General features: G+C 38.8%; 2 protein-coding genes across 2 annotated transcripts; one reads left to right on the top strand and one right to left on the bottom strand.

The window, feature by feature from the left end:
- On the top strand, positions 1–4,153 carry LOC108675666 (smad nuclear-interacting protein 1). Its single transcript, XM_018163697.1, has 5 exons — positions 1–673; positions 786–968; positions 1,642–1,815; positions 2,159–2,337; positions 3,009–4,153. The coding sequence occupies exons 1-5, from the start codon at positions 51–53 to the stop codon at positions 3,239–3,241; spliced, it is 1,392 nt and encodes a 463-aa protein (XP_018019186.1). The 5' UTR covers positions 1–50; the 3' UTR covers positions 3,242–4,153.
- Positions 2,780–8,028, bottom strand: LOC108675677. The gene is made up of 7 exons (XM_018163708.2): positions 7,950–8,028; positions 7,154–7,319; positions 6,614–6,831; positions 6,105–6,263; positions 5,628–5,729; positions 5,231–5,350; positions 2,780–4,932 (listed from the first exon to the last, which is right to left on the bottom strand). Exons 1-7 carry the CDS (start codon positions 7,998–8,000, stop codon positions 4,792–4,794), a joined length of 957 nt encoding a protein of 318 aa, XP_018019197.1. The 5' UTR covers positions 8,001–8,028; the 3' UTR covers positions 2,780–4,791.
- Positions 8,029–10,601: the final 2,573 nt, after the last annotated feature.

Genomic DNA, 10,601 nt, shown 5'->3' with positions numbered 1-10,601 from the left:
TTTTGCACCTAAGTAGAGCTGCAAAATAGTAAAATATTTTCAAGCAAGCCATGGATGGTCTTCAGTATTTATCTGAAGTTAGTGATGCTGAATCTTTCAGAAGTTCAGAAAATCTCAGATCTAGAAGTAAAAGTAAAAAAAAGATTAAATCAAGCAGCAAACACATTAAATCTGAACATATAGATTATGAAAGTGATATGACTAATTTCCATGAAAATAAAAAATTCAAAACCAGAAGTAAAATAGAAGATTCTTACAATAAAGATGACTCAAGAGCTCGCTCCAAACATATGGAATATGAGAAATATAGTGAAACTCAACATAGACGGAAGCACAAGAGAAGAAGATTAAGCCATTCTCCTACTTTGGATTCAGAAATTCTTGAAAACTCTATTAAAAGTCAAAAAAATATTCATAAGCTTGAAGTTAAAGAAGAAAACCATCACCGAAGTAATTCTAAAAGTAACAAAAGACACAAATCTCATCACAAAAAGAAGAAAAGCCGACACCATGACTCTGAAATGGATACTTCAGTGGATTACAAGCGCAAATCAAAGAGACGTCATCATAGTGGAAGCTCATCTAGTTCATCTAGCAATGAAGGGGCCAAATTTTCAAGAGTCAAAGAGGAGAGAATGTCTCCCAGCACCAATGGAGTTGATTCTCCTTCCAGGTCAGTCAAAGTTAGAGTATAGTTTTTTCATTTGAAATGTTATAAAAAATGATATTTAATTTTCATTCTATATGTTAATACTTCAGGATATTGATTTTCGGTACATTTTCAGAGTCCCAGATATTTCTCGGTGGGAAGACTCAACCAGCAACAGCAGAAGCAGTTCCCGCCGCCCTCAGACTGCAAGCAATGCAGTGAAAAGAGAGACCTTGTCAGGCAGTGACACTGAGGATCGGCGGGGGGAGAGCAACTGGAGAGGTTCTGCTACAAATGGCAACTTACAGCAAAACAACAGGTCAGCTAATAGGATTTACTAATATTTTTAAGTGGTTTGTGTTCATGTGTGTGTGTTTTAATTAATCCACAAAATCTGCAAGGGTGCTGCTTGGGTGCAATCCAGGGTACTTATCTTGGGAAATTACCTTTACCTACAAATTTATTCATAGTGGAAGATCAGTAAGTCATCACAAAACAGAAATTAAATGATTGGACCAAAATAAAAATTTTATTTCAAATTGGTATTATTGATTTATTTAGGAACCCTAATTTTTTTATGTAAAAGTATGTAAAAACGGGGGTTCTATGTGAATGTAAAATATTAGTGTGAAGAGGTTTATCATAATCACAAATTAGCACTTTCTATAATACAGTATTCTAAATTGTAAGGACTATTGATCCTACGCAAATTTATGCTAAACTGCTAGTCAAATCTATTTTTCTCATTAAGATTTGCTTCATTTGTTCTAATTGCTTGGATGTTTGGAGTCGTGTGCAATGGGACTGCTTATTTATTTATTATATACACTATTTATTATATATTTATTATATACACTATTTATACATGTAATTTGATCTTTAATTCCATAATTGAAGTAGGTGAATTCATTATTATTGGAACCCAACTAATGAATTCACTTGCTTCAAATTAAGCTGTGGCGTAGAATTACTAACATTTGCACGATGTACAGGGAACAGTGGGGCCGGCCAAGTGCAGTCAAGGAAGAAGTTGAGCCTATAGAGAAAGCTAAACCTAACCTCGGGCTGTCAGGGAAGCTGGCGGAGGACACCAATACTTACAAGGGCGTTGTCATCAAATACTCTCAACCCCCTGAAGCAAGGAAGCCTAAACGGAGATGGCGATGGTAAATTAAAAACATCGTAACATGTAGGGAACTCTCGCTACTATCTTGATCTGAGATCATCCTTATTTGTGTCATTGGTCATTATCACTTACTATGTTCATTTATTGTGTACGGGATTATCAAGGAATCTATATTGGTACCTGAAGTATGTGTATTTCATGCTATGAATGTTATTTAGAATATGGTATCTGATGCGTTTGCAAGAACATTGCTGATTAACATGAACTTTTATGACCTGTAGCTTCCAAGACAAGCTTGTATGGTAGTAGATGTTTACCGTCACTTATACGGAACATAATTTAAATAGTGATCCAATTTCACTAAAAAACAAGTTTTTTGACAGGTACATTTTCAAAGGTGATGAGGAATTGCCGTTTCTGCCCCTGCACCGGCAGAGCGCTTACCTGATCGGTCGTGAGAGGCGGGTGGTCGATGTGCCTACGGACCATCCTTCGTGCAGCAAGCAGCACGCCGTGCTCCAGTACCGCCTGGTGCGCTACACTCGCGATGACGGCACCGTTGGTGAGCATATATTTGTATGTATATGGGGAACGCTTTAGATGAACGTGCAACTGATTGTGCCCTACATGCGCGATGACGGCACAATTAATAAGCTTATTTTTTTATGTATATTGGTTAAGAGATAAGATGAATGTACAGTCGAGTGTTCGCTACACTCGCGATGACGGCACAATTGATAAGCGAATTTTTTAATGTATATAGGGAACACATAAGATGAATGTGCAGTGGTATGTTAGCTACACTCGCGATGGCAGCACCATTGGTGGGCATTTTTTGTATGTATACAGATAACACATAAGATGAATGTGAAGTTGAATGTGAGCTGCACTCGCAATGATGGTCTCCATGGCAAAGATTTGCTGCACTGATATGCGAAATTATAAATGTGACCCAAGTGTAAGGCTCAACATAGATTTTTGTACTAGCATGACAAAAATGAACGGCAATCTTCATCCTGATTGTTCGATTAATCAGTCAATAGTCAAGTAGTATTCCTGTGAACTAGCGACTTATTTATAACAATTTACTCCTTGTGTTACATTCACTTGGAATGGGATTATTTAGAAGGTTTCTGTATTTTGATCAATTTTTCAATGATAATATACAATGCATAATTATGAACACCTACGTACTATTCTGAATCGTTATACATGAGCATCTTATTTTAACAGGGCGCACAGTGAAGCCATACATCATAGACTTGGATTCGGCCAACGGAACGTACGTGAACAATCGACGCATCACGACGCGCTCCTACGTCGAGCTCATGGAAAAAGACGTAGTGAAATTCGGCTACAGCAGCCGAGAATACGTCCTCCTGCACGAGACGTCTAAAGACAGCGACGCTGATACCGCAGACGCCGGTCTGGACATGAGTCCCGTGTCTGCTCTTATGAACATGTGAGAACCGAACTCCCCAAGTTGATCATAGCATCTAACTGTTATTTGAAGCCTTTTTGATATGTTCTGATGAGTAACACTCCTAACATTGGGTGAGAGCAGAACTACAAAATGTGGTGTTGGTTGAGATTAAAGATGTCGAGTGCTGGATTCGATTAGTAAACATGTTGAATCAGTGCACATGCGAGGGAAGAAGGTGATCAGGGAAAACTAGGACGTTTGACATTTATAGTTGTATGATTTGAATGAAACATTCAATTAGCAGACACTGGAAATGAATTTAGGTCTAGGTAATTTGTTTCTCAGATGAATGGCAAACCTCTATTCTGTCATGAATATTCTGAAATTCTGTCTATTCTGATACCCTTGATTGATGGGTATTCATGTAAGAAGAATGCCTGACAGAGGAAGTAATTAGTTGGTTCCTTGTTAACATGGCTTGTAAAATATTGTTGCCAATAGTTGTTTCAATGCATTATTACTTTGATATATTGTACTGTACAATATACGTAGACACTATCACTAGTGACGATGACACTTGGGCAACGCGGGCGCATCCAAAATAGACAGTTAGTGCTCTTGTCATTTGAATTGACATGTTTTTGGGGGGATCTTGGTGATTAATTTGAAACTTCTTGACGATGAAGGTTCTCACGAATGATTTGTATATATGCTGCTCTGAAAGAGATATCGTTTCAAGGCAATTTTGTCTTAAGTCTGCTCATTTCTACTCTCATCAGTTTCACCGACCTGTACCTAACGAGTTGTTTTCTATATAATTTGTGACCAATTTGAAGGCCATTATACCAGTTAGATATCACTTCATGTTATTCAAAGTTTCATTTTCAATTTTGATTGTACATGCAATTATATTTGTGTATTATAAGTACTTTTTACATACAAGCTACAAACAGCATTGCTCTTCATTCAATACTCTTTCTTATAACAGGTTTAATCTTCATTACACGTCAGTTCTGAATCAAATTTATCGTTTCTAAGAACAAATTTGGAATGCAGTGATAGTATAATTATTATAACAACTTTATTACTAGGAATTAATAATTTGCTGTCGGTAGCAAGGAAGATTCTTGGACAAAGTTGCACTATTGTACGAGCAATAAAGTTAAATATCGAGGTACTGATGCGTCTCGGTAATGAATGGTCTGATGAAGCCTATTACGCTCTGAAATGCGGCACATTGGATGACGATGAGACGAAATCGCTTAGTTGTCATAACTCGGATCCGAGGACATGTCCGTCGCATTCCTGATCCTTTGAACATTTTTACAGAATTAGGTCTTCAATGACAGGACAACTGCAGCTAGAACTTCCCCATGAGCTTCTGATCGATTGGAAGTCAATTAGCAAAGTCCATGTATAGGTAATAACTGCTTCGCTCCTACGATTGGAAAAACCGTAACGCAATCAACAGGATATAACTACCACAGCAAAAATTGCCAAAGAAGAAGTAATTGAACGTCCAGTTCAGCAAATTCATCAGTGGCAAGATTAAAAGTTATTTTTCAAAATTATGTTACTAGCACGTGACTTGCTCTAAGATTCTCGCGCTGAGGCTGCGATGCGCCGCACGGCTGAGGCCACGTCCGCAGGCTGCGCAAGGAGGCGCTGTGTGGCGGCCTCAGCGGCCGCAAGCTCTTCTGTCCTCACGCTAATTTCCTTCAGACCTGCCAGCGCCTGCAGATATTCAAATCATGTCCTCGATACTCAATATTTAATGCTGACTAAGCCGCATAAACTATATTTTGTTCTGTTTATGGCCGTTATTTTTAATTTGTAAGAAACAGGAACCTTTCTTACCTGATAATTATTATCACACAAACTACGCATCAACCTTAGTAGTTAAGTTTATTCATTATATCTAGCTTTACACTAGTGAAAGAACACAATAAGCTTCTAGGCATACCCTGAACATACGATCACCCTACGCACAACAAGTTACCGCCAATGGAGTGGCGGTTCATTAAATACTCACTTTCTGGAGTCGCTGGAGTTTTTCGTATGCGTCGTGTACGGCAGCGCCGGTGTCAGCTCCGTGCGTCAGCGGCGACTCGTCAGCTTGACGCAGCCACGATGCAAGGTGTGTCGTGTAAACCTAGGGGACACAAAATGATGTAGAAATTGAACGAAGTAATGGAACATGAGTTAAATTTTGTAAAGCTTTGCATTAATTCGTCCCAATTGATCCAATGATTCAACGTTGAATTTAATTAATTTTTGTAATAGAATGCCTGTCTTCTGGAATCTAAATAACAAGTTTCTCTCTTGATAATACTTGGTTAATAAAATAATTGAGAACTGAAGTAAATAAGATTGAGTCAAAACCCTCACTTCCATCATATAAATTTAAAAATCCTTGCACAAGCGCATACCTGAGAGAAAAGTTCCCCACTCGTGGCCAGCTTGTCGAGCTCGCCTGTCAGGCTGGCGGTGAGAGAAGCAAGCTTCTCGCTGTCTGCTAGCTCATGATGTTCCTGAAACATTAATTATAATAATAATTTATAATGTAATATAATAATTTATATAATATATATATAATATAATAATTTATTTATAATAATAATGACTACTTTGAAGTTAGAAGTCATGTTCATCCTATGTAAGTTACTTAAAGAAACGGACAGGAAAATGCAAAGCAAAACTTTTTTTAGTAAGGGAGTATACATATATAAATTCAAGGAAAATATGTAGAGCAATTTCTTTTAAATTCAGTATTTGAAGACGGTATTAAATGCGAATGGGTGAAATACTGAAATAAAATAGAACCAACATGTTGGACTGAACCGGACACAATTTAAATATTGTTGGAAATAAGAACTGCCCGGAATAAACGCCTAGCGTTGAGTTACTCGCGGAATGGCGTTCAACTCCTGCAGTGTGTTTGCTAGTGACGCGGAAGTTTCTTCCAGCGACTGAGCGACGTCAGGAAGTTCCTTGTTCTTGCCATGACGGCTCCATGCCTTGTACTTATCCTGGAAGTCGCCCGGTAATAAGCTGGAGGCCTCGTCCTGGAAGTGGAAGACCTCGCATAATGTCGGGAAACTCCAGCTCCACGCTATGTCGACAATCACAAAGCCAATTATTTTCAATCACTGATCATATACGGTGAAATTGGAGTTGGAATATTTCATTAAATAGTGATTATCCGAAGAAGATTATACAAACGCTTCATTTTCACCAATTCTCACAACGTTTAGCCAAGGAAAGCATCGACCGCATCTACAGAAAAATATAACCCACATCTTAAGCCTGCATGCTTGACCAGGGCATAATCTTACTTGTTTGAGAGAACAGTGCAATAGAATACTGAAGATATTATTGATACGAGATAGTAAGCAAATTACTTGAAACTCCTCACCTTGGTGACCTGGGCGATGGCCCTGCTGCTGTAGAGGGCGTGTAGCAGCTCAGTAGCTGCCGAGTGCTTGAGTCTGTCAGCGCGACGCAGGCCGCACGCCGTCGTCAGCAGCAGCTTCCAGAAGCGCGCCTGTTGACCAGGGGGAGCCTCACCCCTCACGAGGTCTGCGTCAGTATGACGGCACAGACCCAGCAGGTAGAGGCACTGCAGCAGCTCTTCTGTTCGTTTCAAGACGACAATCAGAGATAAAGTTGAAAAAAATGTCGTGGGTGTAGGTTATTGGTAATTGATTCTCTTCAGAACAAACGAAGCTTGAATATAAATTGAATGAATAGGGTAAGGTTTTGACCCACTTTGGTCGCAAGGTTGCCCCATTTTCTGCCAGTAAAACAAACAAATCTTGAGAATGAATTAAACGAATAGGGAAAGGTTGCGGGCCACTTTGGTCGCGAGATTATTGTTGCCCGCAGCGGCAGGCAACAACAAAAGCTTGATAATAAAATAAAGTAATGAGAGCAATAGTTTGTCACCGTGACGCACTTTGGTCGCGAGGTTGACCCATCTCTGGCCAGGAGGGAGCAGCAGTGTCAGGCATGAGCAGCATCACGACCCACTGCAGCAGCTCGTCTCTGGCTGTGCTGCGCTCGTACAGCAGCCGCTGGATCCACGCATCTTCTGTGCACTCAACGCCGCTGTACTGCAGGCGCTGTGATTGTGAAGTAAATAGAACAGTCAATGATGAAAGTAATGTAAATAGCTCTAGGCGATTTTTTCATGAAATGGAATTCCTAGCTAGAAACATCGACGTTTCTCAGGTTAGGTTTATAAAGTATGATTTAATATTGTAGTGAAAATTAGAACGTGTTTCATGAGAACAAGGCCGAGTCTGACACGTCGCCAATTATAGTCATAGCATAATTTTTCAGTTATCGTAGCTGAGGCTAGAATCACGGCTCTGGTATGTACAGTAATCCCCCGCTATATCGAGCTGCACCTGTCGCTACTTCACTCCATCGCAGGTTTTCAAAAAAATATAAAGAATCATTCGCGAATCTTTCCGGGTTTCTGCAGAGTCGGTCGGCAGAATTAAACAGCCCGCACAACTCGATCGGCAATGAGAGAGTAGGAAAAGTTCGCAAACCTTTAGAATAAAAACCTGTCAAACAAATACTATATTAGTCGATACTACTTATTTATAGTATCGACTGGTACAATAAATAAGTAGCATCAGTTGATCTATTTCCCATCGCGTATCTCGCCTACCACGACCGAGATGAACGTAACAGCCGCGACAGGCGAGGAATTTCTGTATTTTCAGAGCTTAGCATACAGTTACCTGTAGCAACTTAATGATGGCTTGTGTGTCTGCTTTCAGGTTAGAACTCATATTTATTTCTTACAGATATTCCTATTATCTGGAAGTGAACCGACAAAAATATAATTGTTGAAATTATAATTTTATCAGGTTGAAATTTTGTTCAATTCAATCCCAACTGCTGTAGCATGGTACTTTCAGAAAGTTAGCAAACGTTAGAAACTTGTGCTCTTCAAGTTTCTAACTTGACTATAAACGTTATGTAGTTGTACAGCACTTGTCACTTGACCATCCATAGGAAGACTTTCAACGTAATAGAAGTTTTTTTAGATGCAACAACACACTTTCTGACCTTCGACACACAAGAAAGTAATGCATAAACTTTATAATTTGCAAAATATTAATATCACTGTGGCTACATGCGATAGAAAACCAAATTATTTACAACAGCAACCGCATCAGAGTACCCAGGGAGAGCGGCGCGTCCCTTAGATGAGAGGGTCTCGCTACACCCTCCATCCTCTTGAGGCAGTCAACATCACGAGATTACTTCAATTGAAGTAGAAAATATCCATCAACAACTGAAAGTCACAGAAATAGATAGTTCAGGTTCTTTTATGAATTAGAACGTGCTTTTCAAGAGCTCAAAGATCAGAAATTGTTCAATAAAGGCCGAAGAAAAAATCATTTAGAGTAAATTTATTTTGCCTTAACGAAAGCACCGGTATCCGCAGCAGAGTAGATATGATGAAGGTAGATGTGTTTTCTGGCATTGGGAACGTAAACATAGAGTTCTCAACCAAGTAAACGTAAAGTTGAAAGCGATTCACACATGTAACTAGAGACCAAATTAATTCACAAGATTGGAATAGGATAAGGAAAGAAAACAAGATACTATCATGTAATAAAATCACTGGATAGCTTGCTTGGTTATGAGCTCTACTAAGATATATCATACAACATAACACGCATCACCACATAAAAATAAATTCACGTCCATACCAGGAAGTTTCCAATAATCGTTCCCTATTACATTAAAACAAATTTACTTGCCAAGGACTAGCTTAAAAAAGCCTAAAAACACAGGATCATAATATTCACTTAGGATTAAAATTAAAAAACGCCGACAAGCATTGGATTACTTCGCACATTACACATGTGGACTAGTTTCATCAAGTATAACAAGTGTGCAATTTAAAATTTAAAAATAAAAGCAGAATAAATTTGCTAAAGTTTGGGAATGAATAGCTAATTCGTATCATTATAAAAAAAAACAACAAAATAAGAAGTAAAATGCAGAGATTAAGCTGTAGATTTATGTTATAAATAATTAAATAAAATTGATAACCAGGAAATAGAGCAGTGATACAATACATAAATGATACATGAATGATAAAAAATAAAATCAACAGTTTTCAGCCAAATGATCAAATTCTTCTCAATTGAATGAAAGAGAAATATTAAAGACTAGGAAATATTGTCAGTTGAATTTAGATAGGAGAAGCATCAAGATTCCATGCAAGTAAAATTAAAAAATGAAATGAAAGACCTAGTCTGATTCATCAGCAGAATTTTCACCTTCTTTAATTTGATCAAATGTCAGTTTTTGTCAGACCGATATTAGGCAAGCGGTAATAAATCTTATTATTTCTCACACAGAGAATTTTCTCTAGATAATCAATGTGGACTGGAGCAGTTGCTCTTCATATGATCGAATTAAGGCGGTGCTCGGCGGTGCCCCAGTAGAGGCGGCGGCTCCGGGGGGAGAAGGAGGGAGCGGCGGGTCCACTCCAAGGATGTCGGAGAAGGATGGGAGTGACGAAAGGAATGCCGCAAACGGTCTAGGGTTAGACCACAGGTCCAGTGGGGTTGAGGAGGTGGGGTGCGATGGGCAGCTCAAGAGGTGATGGGATCCATTACGCCGCACTCAAAGCAGAGAGGGCTATTTGCTGCTCCAATGCGGGCAAGGTACGAGTCGAGGCGCGGTGACTAACTAGAGCGGAGCTGAAAGTGCGCTTCTGGCTGCCCTAGTGGGAATAGCTCGCTGGATGAGATGGAGGGGGCAGGGACTAGAGCAGTTGAGAGATCGCGTACCAACACATTTCATTTGGTGACATACAAATGAACGCAACATTTGATTAAGTGAAGGCAAGAAAAAAGAAGCATCGTACTGTCCCACAACAAACTCAAAACTAAAAGTAGAACGCAATATTATCCCTGGCAAAGACCTGATTTTTTATTAATTAGTATTATAATCCAAGTGACTAACAAGGCACACTAGATTTCTTTACCTCAAGTACAAAGACATTGAATTCTTTCCTCCATGGGGTTCATTGCATTGTTTCAGCAAATTGGCAAAAACATTAAAATAAATGATAAATTTCTAGCTCAACTACCTACTCAAAATTTCAAGAATAAATACAAGATACAGTATTCCAAATTTTAAATTTAATTAACCATAACGTTAAGCAAATGCAATTGGCCAATGAGAGTTGTAATATATATAAAGGTGAATAATAACATACCTTAAGAATGAATACAAATGGATTGCGAACGACTACAGGTATGATATCCAATCATAGTGATGACAAAAGTGGCAGATTACATTCAGACAACAGAAAAAGGGCATCTAAGAATTTTGTAGTTATGATTCTTTTTAAATTTGTATTAAAC

This window comes from Hyalella azteca, unplaced genomic scaffold, assembly GCF_000764305.2.
Source record: "Hyalella azteca isolate HAZT.00-mixed unplaced genomic scaffold, Hazt_2.0.2 contig10613, whole genome shotgun sequence".
NCBI lineage: Eukaryota > Metazoa > Arthropoda > Malacostraca > Amphipoda > Hyalellidae > Hyalella > Hyalella azteca.
This window is presented reverse-complemented; position numbering and strand designations above follow the sequence as displayed.